This window comes from Opisthocomus hoazin, chromosome Z (assembly GCF_030867145.1).
Source record: "Opisthocomus hoazin isolate bOpiHoa1 chromosome Z, bOpiHoa1.hap1, whole genome shotgun sequence".
NCBI classification, from domain to species: Eukaryota; Metazoa; Chordata; class Aves; order Opisthocomiformes; family Opisthocomidae; genus Opisthocomus; species Opisthocomus hoazin.
In genome coordinates, this window is record NC_134454.1 from 79,566,189 (window position 1) to 79,582,775 (window position 16,587).

General features: G+C 64.6%; 1 protein-coding gene across 1 annotated transcript; it reads right to left on the reverse strand.

Moving 5' to 3' along the window:
• Positions 1-1,740: 1,740 nt before the first annotated feature.
• On the reverse strand, positions 1,741-12,250 carry PHF24 (PHD finger protein 24). Its single transcript, XM_075411688.1, has 8 exons — positions 11,880-12,250; positions 6,661-7,033; positions 5,708-5,893; positions 5,149-5,227; positions 4,844-5,046; positions 3,880-4,046; positions 3,616-3,723; positions 1,741-3,499 (listed from the first exon to the last, which is right to left on the reverse strand). Exons 2-8 carry the CDS (start codon positions 7,027-7,029, stop codon positions 3,403-3,405), a joined length of 1,209 nt encoding a protein of 402 aa, XP_075267803.1. The 5' UTR covers positions 7,030-7,033; positions 11,880-12,250; the 3' UTR covers positions 1,741-3,402.
• Positions 12,251-16,587: the final 4,337 nt, after the last annotated feature.

The window sequence follows — 16,587 nt, forward strand, 5'->3', positions numbered from 1 at the left end:
GTTTGCCACCAGCATTCGGGTGGGGAGGAGGTTTGCACCAACATACAGAGGAAGGTTTGCACCAGTCTTTGGGGAGCGATATGCACCAGCACTTAGGAGGGTGGTTTTGCAGGCTTTCCTGAGGACAGGGTGGCATTGCTCCTGAGGTCACCAGTCTCAGAGGAGTGGGTGACAGCTGAGAGATGCCACGGTACCACCTCGCCCATGTCCCCACCGCGTCCTCCCAGGTGCTCACTGGGGACCCGCAGCTGCGGCAGAGCATGTGTGCTGGGTATCTGGAGCTCCGGCGGTGAGAGCACAGCCTGTGGGGACGTGGGCCAGCCTGGTCACCGGCAGCCCTCGTTAGCCAGCTCCCCAGGGACACCAGCCCGCTGTGTGCCCTGGGCAGGGGTGTCAGGCTGCTGCAGGGGGTGGCAGCGGAGGAGGGGGCCAGGAAAGTCACCCGTGCCTTGTCCCCAGGGGAAGAGCTGGGTGCGGAGTGGGGGTGGATCTGGGTCCAGAGGGGGTTCTGCCCACCCAGCTTGGATCCTGCAGGGTGCTCGGAGAGCAGGTTTGGGGTGCTGGCAGCAGGTGCTTTGCCCCCAGGAGCTGTGTTCTTCCCCAGCTCTCTCTCCAGCTCAGGCGGCTGGAGCAGTATCACAGCAACTAACACCATCTCCCCAGGGGAGGGATATCCTGGGGCTTCCCTCCGTGTGCAGAGCCCAGCACATCACCCAGCCGTGGCATCCTGGCTTCAGGCACCCAAACCACCTGCCAGCTCCTCCTTCCTCCGGGTGCCCATCCTCTTCCTCGGGCTATGGGTGCCTCTCCCAGAAGCTTTAACAGCTGGTATGGCTTCCATGGCCTGAAATGCTTGCTGCTTCCCAGGCTGGGAACCAGGCTGGGAGCCAGCTGGACATCACCGCTGTGGTCTGTGTGCAATGGCAGCCCCCTTTGACTTGGAAGTCAGAGCCCTGGGAATGGGTTGCAACATCCAAATGTCCAGCTTTTAGCAAGAAGCTCTGTCTCCCTGCAGACCGTGTGGATGCTACAAGGGCAACGTCCCACTCCAAATTTCCCCTTGGATCCGCGTCTCCAGCCCCGTTCCCCTCCCAGCTGTAGCACAGGCGCTGTGCAAGGAAAGCCCACCCCCCCCATCAGGTGAACCCCCTTAGCTGGCAGCCAGGTTGCCGCAGTCCACGTGCCACCAGTGACAGCCGCAGCTTCCCCTGGGTGCTCCGTGGACGTGGCTGGCATTGGAGGAACCTCTGGCCATGGGGACCACTCTCCAGACACCTCCTCCCAGGGACGCTGGGTGTCTCCACGGGGTTATTTTGGGTTTCCCACCACCGCTGCGAACAGCCTGTTCCCAGCATCCAGCCGTCCCCTGTGCCCAGTGCTCTGTTCGCAGCCCCCAGTGCCTCCGCGGGTGAGGAGCACCCTCATCCCGACGGGTGGGTGTCCCTCCCGCTGCAGGGGCCGGGGCAGTTGTGGGGCCAGCCGGGCATTCTCCCCACTGTCTGCTCTCCTGGTGAGACGTGGGGCACCCCGAGTTTGCTGGGTCCTTGGGTGCACCCCCTGGCCTCCCCCCGTCGCTGCTGCAGGACGCTCTGGGGATGTGAGGCCAAGCCTGCCTGGTGGGACAGGGACCCGAGGCCAGGGCAGGGTGTTAAACACAACAGGCAGCCATGGGGGTCCCCAGAAATCGCTGGGGAGAAGCCAGAAGCCCCGTAAGCGCGCCGGCCGGAGGCTAGTTGGACACAGCTGTTTAATGGACGCTTCTCGGTACAGAGTGGGTGTTGTGGCCCACCCCACCCCCCCGGCCACCTCCTCGGACCTGGCATCTGGAATATCCCCTTTGAACTGGCGCGCCAGGACAGTAGAGGACGGATGTCATGGCACTGGTGTGCCTCCTGGTCTTGCAGCGGGGGCAGTCCACGGAGAGGGGACCTGTGCCCTGGCTGGGGCCGAGGGGCTGCCCATGCCATCGGGGGGGTGGAGGTGAGGGCTGCCGCGGGTGCACACCCGGTCTGTGCATGCCCCGGGGCACCCCGGCTGAGCCAGGGTGGGCCCGGTGGGGAGAGGCTGAGAGCGCCATGGGGAAGGGGTCGGAGGGGCAGGGGGCAGCTGCGGGGGCTGCCATGGGACCTGGATATCCCGACCTGAGCGGGAGGAGAGCATCCCATGGGACCAGGGGGACAGGAGGGGATGAGAGATGCAGGGGAACGCTCCTGTGCACCCGACCTTGCCCTCCCACACCCGTGGTGCTTTCTGCTCCTGGTGCTCCTTCCCACACCATTGCTGTTGGTTGGTCCCCAGCAGGGCAGGGTCAAGCCGCGCCGCAATCTCAGACACAGACACGAGGTGTGGGTGAAAGGCAGGACCTACGGGGCTCCAGCCCCCAATGGAACCAGGCGGGGACATGGAAGAGGCCAAGCGGGGGCCAGCCACGTCCTCCCCTGAGGATGCACCATGCCAATGAGCTGAGCTGGAGCTTGCTGCAGACCCCTGGGTGCTGCTGCCGGTGGGGTGCAGAGGCTCATGGTGCTGCAGGAGGCTGGGGGGGGCATGGCTGCGCTGGGCTCCGCTCTCACCCCATAACTACCCGGACCTGGCTCCAGACCAGAGCAAGCCCCACTTTTCCTTGAGGCAGACCCCGCTCTGGCTGGGGGTCCCTGGGGACAGGTCCCCGGTGGCTTCGGGTTCTGGTGGGTGTGGGGGTGATGTGGGGCTGGGGACTGTAGGGGTAGTGGGTTCCCTGCCCTCCATGCCCCATGGCATCCCCAGCAATGGGCCCCTGTCACAGTGGAGTCCGTGGGGACATCCCCATGCCCCATAGCATCCCCAGCAATGGGCCCCTCCCACGGTGGGGTCTGTGGGGGCACCCCCATGCCCCATGGCATCCCCAGCAATGGGCCCCTCCTGCGGTGAGGTCCATGGGGGTATCCCCGTGCCCCGTGGTAGCCCCAGCAATGGGACCCTCCCGTGGTGTGGTCCATGGGGGTATCCCCGTGCCTCATGGCATCCCCAGCAATGGGACCCTCCCGCGGTGGGGTCCATGGGGGTATCCCCGTGCCTCATGGCATCCCCAGCAATGGGACCCTCCCGCGGTGGGGTCCATGGGGGTATCCCCGTGCCTCATGGCAGCCCCAGCAATGGGACCCTCCCGCGGTGGGGTCTGTGGGGTCACCTCCATTACCCAAATCCTCCCCAGCAATGGGACCCTCCCACAGTGGGGTCTGTGGGGGCAACCCCAAGCCCCATGGCATCCCCGGCAATGGGACCCTCCCGCGGTGGGGTCTGTGGGGGTATCCCCATGCCCCATGGCGTCCCCAGCAATGGGACCCTCCCGTGGTGGGGTCTGTGGCAGGGCGGGTGGCAGTGGCGGGAGCAGCCTCGCCACCTGCCATGGCGGCTCGGGGTCTAGGCGGGGGGCTGCAGGTGGAGGCCAGCGCTGTTGGGGCGGGCGGCCAGGATGTAGGCGACGTTCTCCCCCAGGAAGCCGGGCCAGTCGATGGTCCTGCGGGCAGACGCGGGCTCACCGGCCGGCCCCCACCACCGCCGCGCCCCCCTGAGCCCCCTCCAAAATGGCGGCGTGTCCCCCCCACCCCCTCCCCAAACCGCCCCTGGCCTCACCCAGCCTCCATCTCCTCCTGCGCGGTGGCCGGCGGGGTCTTCTCCTGGCTCTTGCCGCTGCCGCTGCTGGCGGGGCTGCTCTCCGACATGGGCCCCACGTGGCTGATGCTGCAGGGGCAGGCACCCCTTGTACCCCCCTCCGCGCGCCCCGAATGGCGGCGGGGGAAGCAGGGGCGCCCATTCGAGCGCCGAACGCCTGCGGTGGGTGCGGGGGCTGTGGCGGGACCCCCGTGAGGGGATGTCACCCCCCACCCCGCCCCGTACCTGACGTTGCAGGATGGCGTCTCCTTCTGCTGCTTGCGGAACCAGGCGTGCCGGGCACGGCGGCACTCGCCCTCCCCGATGAAGCCGTCGCTGTCCTGGTCCAGGGACAGGAAGGCCGCCCGCGCCCGCTCCCGCTCCTTGGCCGTCAGCAGCCGCAGCAGAGCGTTCTGGGGGGCAGAGAGGGGAAGGGGGAGCGCTCATCCCACGGGACCACCCTGCTCCTGTGGCTGATGCTGTGGGGGTCTTCCACCCTGGGTGCCACGGCCATGAGTGCCAGCCGTGGGAGCTGGACCTGGGTGCTGTGGCCATCGGTGCTGGCCATGGGAGCTGGCTACCGGTGCCATGGAGATGGGTGACAACGGCAGCAGCCAGTTCTCGGTGCCACGGCCATGAGTGGCAGCCATGGGAGCTGGACCTGGGTGCTGTGGCCATGGATGCTGGCCATGGGAGCTGGACCTGGGTGCCATGGCCATGCGTGCCTGCTGTAGGAGCCCTGGGTGCTGCAGATGTAGGTGCTGGTCATGGGAGGTGGTCTTGGGTGCCATGTCTGTGGGTGCCATGGCCATGGGAGCTAGCCCTGGGTGCGGTGGCCATGGGTGCTGGCTGTGGGAGCTGGCTCCGGGTGCCATGGATACGGGTGACAACTGCGGCAGCCAGTCCTGGGTGCCACGGCCATGAGTGCCAGCCATGGAGCTGGACCTGGGTGCCATGGCCATGGGTGCTGACTGTGAGAACTGGCCCTGGGTGCCGTGGGTTTGAGTGATGGTGGTTGCAGCTGGCCATGGGTGCTGTGCCTGTGGGTGCCGGACATGGGAGCTGGTCACAGGTGCCATAGCCATGCATGCTGGCCGTGGAAGCCAGCTCCAGGTGCTTTGGCTGTGGATGCTGGCCATGGGACCTGGCCCTGGGTGCTGTGGCCATGGTTGCCGGACACGGCAGCCAGCCCCTTGTGCCAAAGCCATACCTGCGGACGTAGTTTCTGCAGCAGTTGGATGGACTCGTGGGAGAGGAAGTCGTGCCACTCGATGTGCCCCTTCTTGTCAGGGTCCAGGGCAGAGAACTGCAGGGCTGCCTGCTCCTCCTGCGCCTCGTCCATGGGCCGCTCAAACTGCTGCTTGTGCACCAGGTGCTTGTAGTGCAGGAAGTCATCCAGGGTCAGGCAGGTCTCTGCGGGGGACAGATCAGCTATGTGGCACCCGGGGAGGGAGCACCCACCTACCCATCCGCCCCCCGCCACCGTCCGGGAACCGCCGTGGGGAGGGTCTGCACCTGGAATGATCTTGCAGTGCCGCAGGGTCTCCATCAGGCTGTACATCTCTTCCTCCGTCAGCAGGAGATTGAGGTTGTCCTGGGATGGGGGGCAGAGAGGAGCCATGGGGCAAAGGCTTGGGGTGGTGTGAGCAGCCGGCCATACCGCGACGCCGGGGTCCCCTGAGGGCACATGGGCATGCGGGGTGGGGATGTTTTGGGGTGTCACCCAGGGGTGCTGCAGAGGGGTGGCTCTGTGCCCCAGCGCTTTGGGGGAAATGTCAGCTCTGCCACGGCTCCTCATGCACCCAGCAGCACATCCCATGGGAGCACGTACCCCTCCAGGGTGCCAGGGTGCTGGCTGCTGGGGTGGGGAGGGGGCAAGGGGCTGCGGTCCCCTGTCCTCTGGTGCCTCTTGGTCAGGCCAAGGAGGTCAGCAGGAGCTGGGGAGCAGCAGGTCCCCCATAACCCCAGTCCAGACTGTGATGTGGGAAGCTGCTCACATCAGTGTGGGTCATGGCTCCCCGGGGAGCACCCACAACCCCGCCGAAGCCCAGTGCCCCGCGCCCCAGGCACTCACGCAGTAGTAGCAGCTCCAGCCCGTCTTGGTGTGCGCTGTCTCCGTCACCTCCACGGCGCTGTCGCTCTGCAGGTAGCCCATGCGGCGCAGGCAGCCGTCGTGGTACACCCGGCTGCAGATACGGCAGGGGAAGAGGCTCTCGGCGGTCCACACCTCACAGATCTCGCACATCTCATCATTGACAACCTGGGGAGAGACGGGCAGCCACTCATTGAGGTGGAGGTCAGGGTGGTGCTTGGCATGTGGGCATGGGCAGTGGTGGGGCAGCGGGAATGGGAGGGTGGGATTGAGTGGAATACGTGGGTGGTGGGGTCATAAGGTGTGTGGCTGGTGGGGTTAGAGGAGTCTGGATGGGTTTGTGAGGGTGAAAGGAGGGTGTATGGGTCCAGCTATAGGGTTGGTGGGGCTGTGGGGTTGTAGGTTCTCTGGGGTGCAGCATGGTAGGTGTGGATGGCCGGGCTGGGGGGCTGTAGGTTGGCTGGTCTTTAGGGCTGTATTGTGGGTGGGTGGAAGTGCTGATCCGTGAGCTGGCTGGTTGTAGGTGTGGATGGATAAGCTGTAAGGCTGCAGGTGGGCTGGGGATGTAAGGGTCACAGGTGTGGGTGGCCGGGTTGAGTTGTAGGCTGGCTGGCTGTAGGCTGACAAACGTGTGGATGACCTGGTCCTTCTCACTTCCCCAAAGCTGGAGCTGCCTGTTCCCAGCGGTGACCTCTCCAGGACACCCTGGGGTCCCTCCAGGGCACATCTGGCCAGTTGCACCCTCCTCCCCGCAGGCATCTCCAGCTCCTCAAACTGGCCCACTGAGCCACCTCCACAGGGCTTTGCCGTGCCCAGGGAGGCTGCCACTGCCCAGTGGGTACCAGCAACGTTTGCACATCCCCAGAGCTCTCCCCTGTGCACCTCCAGCCCTGTCCCTGTCCCTCCTGCCCCGTCCCCATGCTCTGGCTGCTTGCCTGCTCCTGCTGCTCCAGGCTGATGTCCAGGGGCTCGTCGTCATGCAGCTCCCGCTTGGGCCGGATGAAGGCAGGCGGAGTGAACCTGTTGGCTCGGTCAAACTCCTCTGGCTCCACGCCCCGGCCGTCCCGCAGCCGTTCCCAGGCTGCCTTGCCAGCGCTGCTCTGCTCCGGCTGCGAAGGTCCCGCCGATGCCTCCTCCTCTCCCTCCTGCACCGTCTGCTCCAGTGTCCCCCGGCGCGTGCCCCCCGCCTCTGCCCGCCGCCGTGTCGGTGGCTGCTCCCGCAGCCCGTCCTTAAAGGCTGACACGGCCAAGCTGACCTTCTGCACCTTCTCCACCGTCTGCCGCCTGGACATCAGCACCCCCATGGCTCTGTCGGGGGGAGGAAGGTCTCCATACTAAGGCCTCAGGGTGCAGCGCTGCTCCCCACCCCTGCACCATGTCCCTGGCCCCAAAAATGTATCCCGGTGGCTGTCCCCCAGCCATGAGGTGAGCATCTTGGGGCAGGGAGGAATAGGAGCTCCTTGGCAAGGTGATGCTGGGGTCTTCTGTAGTGGCCATGGGGAGATGGACCCGAAGCTACATGGAGTTCTGGCCATGGAGGGTCTGAGAGTTGGTGAGGGAGAGGGACAGCAGCTGGTTTGGGGACACTCTGCCTCTCCCATCCCTGCTCTGCAGGCTCCGGCTTAACAAGAAACACATCCATGTCCTTCCCAGACAGACCCGTAAATCCCAGAGGGACTGGAACCAGCTGTCACCCCACCCCTATCTTGCATCCCATTCTGCCTTGGAGAAAGTTAACAACCATTAATGAAGTTGATGTTTTTAAGCTAAAAGAAGGCAGATTTAGACTGGATATAAGGAAGAAATTGTTTACAATGATGGTGGTGAAACACTGGCACAAATTACCCAGAAGAAGTGGTCAATGACACATCCCTGGAAACATTCCAGGCCAAGTTGGACGGGGCTCTGAGCAACCTGAACTAGTTGAAGGTGTCCCTGCTCACTGCAGGGGGGTTGGGCTAGGTGGCCTTTAAATGTCCCTGCCAACCCAAACCAGTCTATGATTCTACGACGATTCTGTGAAAGGATCTTTGGCCAGCCAAGGGTGAGAGGTGTCCTCCTTTCAGCTCTGCCCAGGGCTGGGTCATAGCAGAGCTGATGGTGGATCTCTTACCTTCCCTAAATTTCAGTTCACTCCCGAGTCTTCCTCCTGCTCACATGCTTGTGTGTGTGTGTGTGTGTTTGCTGCTGCCCTGATGCCTGGACATCCAGCATCCCACCCCAAAAAGTGGGTTGGGTCTGGCTCGCAGCAAGGAGCCATGTGGAGAGGCTGGGCCAGCCATGGGAGGTCTGCGAAGGTGCAGGAGGGAAGGGGAGCAGTGCATGGGTCTGGGGTGTATGGGTCCCAAGAAGGGGGTTTGGGTGCAGGACCGAGGGAAGATCATCTTAGGGTAAAAGGGGGAGGGCAACGACAGCAGCAATAGCAGATCAGGCTCTGCCTCAGTGGCGGTGGGCTTGGGGAAGGGTGTGCTGAAGCTGGGGAGAAGCAGGATTTGGTCTCCAGTGGCGTAGGTGCCCCGCTGGGGTTGCGCTATGGGAGATGCTGCGGCCGAGAGCCGCTCCAGGCTGGTGCCCGGGAAGCAGCAGGCAGCACTCCCTGCCCATGCAAGTGGGGGGACACGGCAGCGGCCATCACCCGCCCCGCTGGCCTCAGCAGGGAGGTCCCCCGCTAATTACTGAGATAATTAGCCGCCCGCGTGCAGACGCCGGGATCCCGCAGCGGCGAAGGCAGCTCGGTGCCCGTCACTCATCCCTGCGCCCATGGGCTCCCGGCCCCACGCTCTCACCCCACGACCCGCAGCCGCGTGGGCTCTGTCCACGCGCGGGCGTGCGAACCCCAACGCCACCGGCCGCACACGCGTGTGATTTCCCAGCCTCCCCTGGCCGCTGCGGATTCCCACGCGCGGGGCCGGGTGTGCGACGCGTGTGTGGGCCCCATCCCACGTGCGGGGGTCTTGGCGGTGGGCGCGTGCGGACGGGGGTGTTTGCACCTGTCGGCCCCTGTGCGTGGCTCGGGGCTGGCGCCCAGCTTGCTGCAGCTCCTGGGGCTTTGCAAGGGTGGGAGCAGGGAAGAGCTGGAGGCACGTGTCCAACCCACAGCAACAGCATCCCTGCGGCTGTGCCACCGGTGGGGAAGACACCCGGGGGTCTCAGCCTCATGTCCGTGCTGTCACCCCCTGCCCCGAGTGCCTTGGGATCCCATCGGTCGTGGGCAGGAGCAGCTCTGCTGCTGGGCAGCAGCGAGCTGGGGGCATGGCAGGGAGATCCCCCCCTTTGCAGGTCCCTACATCACCAAGCAGGGGCGAGATCCTGACCTCACCCTGCCCAAGGCTTGGGTAGAAGCAGAGAGAAGAGGGTTCAGAGGGGCTGGGCTCCTGGAGGAGAGCCGAAAGAGGGGTGTGTGCCCCAGCTCTCGGCACAGCAGGAACCCCGGTAGTTGCACTGGTGCTCCTGATCCCCAACGTGCTGGCAGCACCTCCCTGCCGCACCGCGGGGCTTCAGGTGACCCATCCCCAGCCATCCTGTAGCTGGCGTAAAGGCATGCTGTAATCCCCCCAAAATAAGGTTCCCCTGCGTGTTCATGGCGTGGCCGCATCCCTGCCCCGCGCCGCTGCTGGAGGAACCCAGTCCATCTCCTTGTTTCTTGTCCTATCCCAAGGCCACCCTGAGTATCTCCTGCCACAGTTGGTGCCACCGGCTGTGCGAGCCTGGAGTCTGGAGGGCATCACTCCTGTCACGGCTTGTGCCTGTTCTCAGCCCTGCTGGCCTCCCTGTCCCTGCTAGCGCTGCAGAGCCCGACCCTGCCTGCATACCCAGGGGCCGAATGGCTTTACTCCACGCTGCCTTTCCACAGACCCCATTGCTCCCCAGATACCCTAAACCTGCTCTGGACTCTCCAGGGCTCCCTTTCCCCTATGTCCTGCCCGACCCATCGGCTGTGCAGGGTGAGACATCATCCCCACACAGAGCCTGGCCTGGCTCAGGGGTTCCCCCCTCTCCTGGGGACCCCTGGACATGAGGAGGGGGGACCAGAGGCACCCTCGCCCCATAGCAGCCCAGCTATCCCAGTAGCCCCAGCGTCCCCATGTAGCTCTGGGGAAGGTGTCTCCACTGCTGTTTGTGGCCACCCCCAGTGGCACCCAGTGGTCCGGACCCAGTGCCACTGCCCAGTTCACCTTGGCCCGAGGTGCTGGTGCCTCCACCTTGCTGCTGGGGGTGAACGCGGGGGCTATGTTTAGGTTGCCCCCTTGGAGGAGCTGTGTCTGGGCATGGGCCAGAGCTGCCTGCAAATGCCCGGCTCTGCCAAGTCCTGCCAGCACTGGTGGCTGTCACAGTGGATGGTGGGCACCTTCCCACCCCCTTCCCTTCTCTTGCCCCGATGGGGGCACTAGTGGGATGGAGCTGATGGCCAGCAGTGGGGCAGAGCATCCTGATGCAGACAGAGCTGCTGGTCCCTGCATCGTTCCAAAATCTCCTCTCCCCCACAGCAGCGGGAGAGGGGAGGTGTCGGCATCTGCGGCTCATGCTGGGGTGACGGGGTGCCAGGTTGGGCTGTGAGGGCGGCCGTGGGCGCGAGGCGGCAGCTGACGCGCGGGTGGGTGTGTTGCTGCACGGCGGGGACGTTGTGGTGGCTGGGAGAGCAGGGTGGGTGCGGTGGGGAGCGGCGTGGGGTGCCTGTGTTGGGGTGGATGATGTGCTACGGCGTGGCTGGCAGTGCGGGGCGGGTGTTACGGCCTGGCTGGGGGTGTGCAGGCTGGGGGTGTTGCAGCGGCGGTGGGCACAGCGTGGGTGGTGGCTTTGGGCGCAGGGATGCCGGAGCAGCGGTGGGTGTGGGGTGGGGTCTGTGATGGCTGGGGCTGCGGGATGGGTGTGTTTTGGGGGCTGTTGTGGTGGCTGGTGGTGGCACAGGGAGCTGGGGGTCCGGAGCCATAGGGTCCATAGGGCTGGCTGTTGCCTGCCTGCCTGCCCCCTGCTCAGCCATCCTCGCTTGCCTCATGGCGTGTCCTCGGTGCAAAGCCCCACCAGCAAACCAAGGGCCTGCAGGCGCTTGGGCTGGTGTGCACCATGGGCAGGGTCCATGGCACCCCCTGCACTGCCCTGCAAGGGGATGCAGCAGGGATGTGCCAGGAGCAGGACCCTCTCCCAGTCTCCACTCTAGCAGGGAGGGATGTGCCCGCTCCCCACGGGCTCCCTGCAGGCCAGGTCTCCTCCCTGCCCTCGCCAGGCTCCTGGTGTCTTCACCCCCCAGTGCTGCACCTTCCTGGGAGCAGCAATAGCAACCTGGGGGCAGAGGGACGGGGTACCAATGGGGAGGACACCCCGGGGTCCACTGCAGCCGGTCCCAAGGCTCCATCTGAAGGGCACCAAGCAGGGCTGGGAGGAGCTGCCATGGCTCTAGCACAGCTCTGCACACCCTGCCTGCTGCTGCCTGCCCAGGGCGAGGGGGCCAAGCAGCGCAGGCAGCAGGATCTGCTTGGGGGACTCCATATCCCAGCTCCTTGAGCTGGCTGGGGAAGCCCCGAGGGGTCCGGCAGCAGCCCCTTATCCCCTCTCCCTCCCAAGTGGCACATGCTGTGGCTGTGGCACTGCTGGGTGGTGACCTGGTTGCCACGGGGCAGGGGGGATCTGTGGCTGATGGTACCTTCCCCACCCTATGCAGGGCTGGGGGGCCCTGACGGGGAGGTCTGAGGGGGTATCCAGAGCCCCAGCTGTGCTGTGTATCCCTCCTGGGGACACCGAGCCGGTGGCTGCTCTCCCTGGCGGATCAGGCTGCCCGTCCTGCCGCGCCATGGCAGATTTTATAGGTGTGTCGCACGTTTCCGTCTCCCAGAGGGGGATGAAAATGCCATGACAGCAGAGTCCCTTCCCCTGCAGCAGACACGGCTCCTGTCCAGCTCCCCACTTCTCCTCCTCGTCTCCCTCCCCAGTCCCTCTACCCAGCACCCACATGAAGACCCTGATGCCTGGGCAGGACCCTCCCACCCCATCCGCATCGCCACACCCAGGCACCCCATCCCAGGAGCCCTGGTCACCGTCCCTGGCACACCAGAACACCCCGGGGCACGAGGGAGACCCACCCCTGGGTGTCACAGCATGCAGCCAGCCCACGCCGTGAACCGGGCTAAGTGCCAAGCGTGGCAAAAAAGGCACTTACCAGGGTCAGGGTCTGTCGGGGGAGCACGAGCTCTAGAGAGCAGTCCACACGATGTCCATCACCGCTGCCTCTGGCCACGATCCCCTCTCCACCCGCGGGTGCTCACCGCATCCCACGCCCCGCATGCAAATCCCCGCTGGGGATGGAGCGGCGAGGCTGGTACCCCCGGAGCCAGAGCCCTGCGCTTGCTGCCGGAGGATGCAGGAGACAGCGAGATGCTGGGAGCGGATGCCTGTGTCTAGCGCACACACACACACACACAGGCACACACACACACACGCACACGGAGGAAGCAGGGAGCTTGTGACTGGGGCTGAGCAGATGCAGCCTGGTTTGCTGTCCCTGTACCAATTGCTGCCTGAGCTGCGTTAAACAGCTCTCTGAGACACGAAGCGTTTTTTTAACCAGGCTGACGTTGGCTGGGAGATACCAATAAAAGCCTTCCCTGCATCTCCTCTGGCCCCTGGGGCTGAGCTGCCTTTCTTCGAGACAACCTCAAGGACTACAGAGATGGGGCTGCATCTGCAGAGGAGCGAAGGTCTCCCCTGCCCACCCGCAGCGGTCTTCCCCAGACCCGATGTCCTGGCCACAGGCTACCTGGCACTACTTTAACCCAGTGCCTGCCGGCCAGCGCTGCGGGCAGGCTGTGGTCCCCGTGCTGCGGTGCAGTGGGGGTATGGTGACTGCTGGCTAAGCACAGCCCTGCGTGCCCGGTGCAATGCAGCACCAAGGGTTTCGGTTCTCCTGGTCCCCGGGACTGGATGTCACCCGGGTGCACAGCACAGGGCTGCAGCGGGGCTGGGGGCTTGTGGAGGGTGCGAGGGAGGTGGTGGGGGAGGAGGGAGGGTGCTGGGCTGGAGGGGAGGGCACAGCCCTAATGCAGCGCTGCTGAAGGTGGGATACCTGCTCCTTGTGCGTCTCCGGCTGCCCCGCGGCAGCCTGGTGGAGATGCTCACTCAGCCCCCGACACCCTCCTGGTATGGGGTACTGCTGGCTGAGGTGGTTCTGCTTCCACCTTCGAGAGCTGCCAGCTGTACCTGGTGATGATTTAGGGCACTAAAGCCTCTGAGCCCTCCTAGGACCAGCTTCCAGCCAGGCCTGGGGTTAGTGCTGAAGGTTGGAGCAGAGAGCCCTTGGCAGTGGGGATGGCTGCAGGGCTGCCTTGCCCCTTGGCCAGGCACGATACAGCGGGTCCTCTCCTGGCTAAGGGAGAGGGACGTTCTGCTCAGCCCCCTGCGCTGCTCCTGCCCCTGGGATGCTGCTGGAGGGACCTTGTATCCCATCCTGACTCCCTGGCCATGCCAGCCCCCGTGCCCTCTGTGGGGCAGGACCTGGCTGGCTCTGTGCAGACCTGCCAGCCTCATGGAGGAGAGGACACGTGTGCTTGTGTGTGGTGACACGTGTGTCTGCAGAGGGGCTCAGGAGGCCTTGGCAGAGCAGCGAGCAGCAGCGAGGGGGATGTCACCTCTCCCTTGCAGATGGCGTGGGGAGCATGGGGTGAAGGGCCGTTTGACGGGTGAAGTTTTGCTGGCTCCTGGGAGATGGGCGACACCACCCCTGAGGTCTTCTCCATCTCTGAAAGAGCCTGTGCTGGACCCAGCATCGGACACCCCCTGCAGTGCCCTGCCTTTTCAGGATGGAGCAGCTGGGGCAGGGCAGCCTCAGGGGTGTTCCCAGCACCGTATTCGGGGCAGGTGTGCTCCAGCTTGTGCCACACACTGGTGCCAGGCTGGTCCCTGACCCCTGACTGCTGCTTCTCACCCTGTGCTAACCCTCCCTAGACTTGTGGGCGCCAACACTGGTCCCACGATACCAATACCTCCATTACAGGCACTTCCCAATCCTGCACGCCTCAGCCGGGAGTGAGCTGAGACCGTCTGCAGGTCGTGTCACCTGCAAGCGCAGCCGGGAAGCGCAGTGCCGGGGTGCTGCGCCGGGACCTGAGCCGGTCCATGGCTCCCTTCCCCGCCCGGCGGAGATGCGCAAAGCCGGGCTGCAGACGGGATTCATCTGCTCTCTGCTTGTGGCTGTCAGGTCCTGTTTTGCTTCACTCCATCAGCTGTGGGGCTCTTGCAGGAAGCCTTTGGTCGCCCTGCCCTGGCCCGGGGTGCCTCTCTGTGCTTCATCCTTCCCCAGGGATGCTTCCCTTTAGGATGAATCACATTTTATGTTACTTGGCCTGGGGAGCACGGTGGAAAGGTACTGGGAGGCATGTGGGGTGGAGAAGGTGGAGGCCAGCTGTAAATGAGGCCAGAAGAAAATGTCTCTGCAGACGAGCCCTGGCCCCACAGGACTGCGGAAAGGGAGGACGTGTGTGCTGGCAGGCTGTTAAAGCTTTAAGTGCTTCCATGGGGAGACCCCTGACCCAGTGGGCCTGTGGCTGGGTGCAGCAGTTCCTGGAAAAGCGAAGGCGAGGAGGAGCCCCATCCCGGCTCCTGCTCAAGCTGCCGAGGGGCTTGGGTGTCCCGCTGCCGTCTGGCTCTGCGGTCCCTTCTGTAGCACAGCCATGCTGTCCCCTCCACAGCAAGGCTCCGTGGATGGAGCTGTCTGAGCCTTGGGGGTGGCAGCTCCTTGCCAGCCCTTGGGTGCAGGGCAGCCCAGCCCATGGTTATGGTGTCCCACCGAGGGAGATCTGCAGCCCAGATCTGCTTCTGCAGACGGCATCCAGCAACCTCCACCCTGTGCAAGATGCATGATGCTCTCGCATCTCCTGGAGACGAGGAAGACACAGTCTCCTGCCCTCTCTGAAAAGCCATAGCGTGGAGCGGCCGCAATGGCAACAGGCTGGGAAAGCTTTTGGCGGAGCCGGCAGCGCCAGGCTGCCGGAGGAGGGCTGCAGGGGCGGAGGTGAGAGCTGAGCTGCAGCGGGAATGTGCATTTTCGTCAGCTCCCCCCCACCCTCCGAAATCTCGCACGACGCCCGCGTGTAGGTCACTGGCTGCTGCAGCGACGCGGCGTGTGGGCTCACCATCTGCGGCTGCTTCTGGAGCCCGCCGCCTGGGAACGCCGCCCCGTGCCGCTCCGGCTAGTCCCGGCTCCCGCCCGGCCCCCAGCCCCACCAGCACCCCGGGGGGCCACAGGGTGAAGGATTTGCTCTTTGGTAGGGGGAGGGGACCCAAACTTTTGGGTTCTGCCAAGAAGCAGGAGCTGCGGTGGCAGGGCGCCTGTGCAAGCTGGCGTTCCTGCCAGTCAGCGGCAGGTGATGGAAAAGAGAACTTGTCAAAATAGTGAGATACCTTTTTTCAGGAGATTACAAGTTTGGATGATGGAGATAAATAGTGTTGAAGTGCTGCCGCAAAGGTTCAGTGAGGCATCAGCGCACCTCGTGGCAGCTGCTTCAGGAGGGGAGGATGATGCCAAAATCAGCATGAAATGGGATAAAAACTGGCTGCCTGATGGTCTGCCGTGTAGGACTGCAGGCAGGGAGTGGCAGAGCATCGTCCATCACCAGCAGCAAGCAGTGCAGGAGCGATCCCGTGAGCGAGGGAGACCATGCCAGGTTCCCACTGGCTGTCCCAGCCCGTGCCCTCAGGCTGCATGGGCTCCACACAGGGGAAGGGACTCAGGAACCCACCCACAGAACTGGTCCCAGCTGCAGGCATGATCCCTCTCTGCACCGGCACCCGAGCAGGACACTGGCTGCCAACAGCACCTCCCAGGGCCTCCAGCCGATGGCCATCCTTCAAGTCCACTGACAGCTGTCCAGCATGCCCACCGAAGGATGTCCGTCACTGCCCCTGGACACTCACACCAACTCATCAGCGGCTGATCTGTCACACCCCTGGTCATCACCGCAGCCTCCGTGCATGATGCTGATGGCTGTCCATCACACTCCCACCATCGAGGCCAGCTCATTGACACCGCCCGTCACACCCCCGGCCACCAATGCAGCTGTCCTCCGCTGCTCCCACTCCCCGGCAGCTCAGCCATCGGTCCCCACAGCCTCCGGATCCCTGTGGCCCGAGCCTGATGGCGGAGGGGGACTGTGGCCCTGTGCTCCCCACCCCAATGGGTTCAACCCACTTCCCTTGGGGGGCTGGTTCCACGGAGCAGCCCCGCGTTCTGGGCTGCTCTGACACCTTCCCGTTCTCACTCCCGTCCCCGCCAACATTCCCCCCCTCCAGGTGTGTGTGTGGGGCTGCAGTGCCAACGCCGCTGCAAGCTGCTAACGGAGTCGTGGCTGCTCCGTGTCTCCTGCCGCCTGCGTTCACCCTGCCGTGGTCTTGGGGACAGGTACAGGGATGGGGATGGCAGGTCCTGGCTCTCCCCCTGCTCTCAGATGCCAGGGTCCCCCAAGCAGGAGCAGCCAGATGGTGCCCAGCACGGATGCAGCCCCTCCTTCGGCCTCCATCAGCAGCCGCACGTAACGAACCCGAAGTAGGTTAAGACGCTGCGGATGCTGGCTGCGTGCCTCGCGGCCGTGGCACCGTGTTTGTTTGCTCTGAGTGTTTCCCTCCCATCCTGGGGCCAGAGTGCAGAGCTCTTGCAAGGGCTTAATTACTGAGCAGCCTCGTGTGCCCTGTTAGGGTGCAAGGGCTGGCTCTGCACCCTCCCCAGCGTCTTCCCCTGCACTCAAGAATCCCCCATTACAAAAGCCTGGAGCAGGATTTGCCTAACGAATCGATCTTAAGCCCCGCAGCTCCTCAGGACCTGGGAATTTGCAATTTAAGTCTGTCCAGACGCGCATGGCAGCCAAAATCCCAGGTGG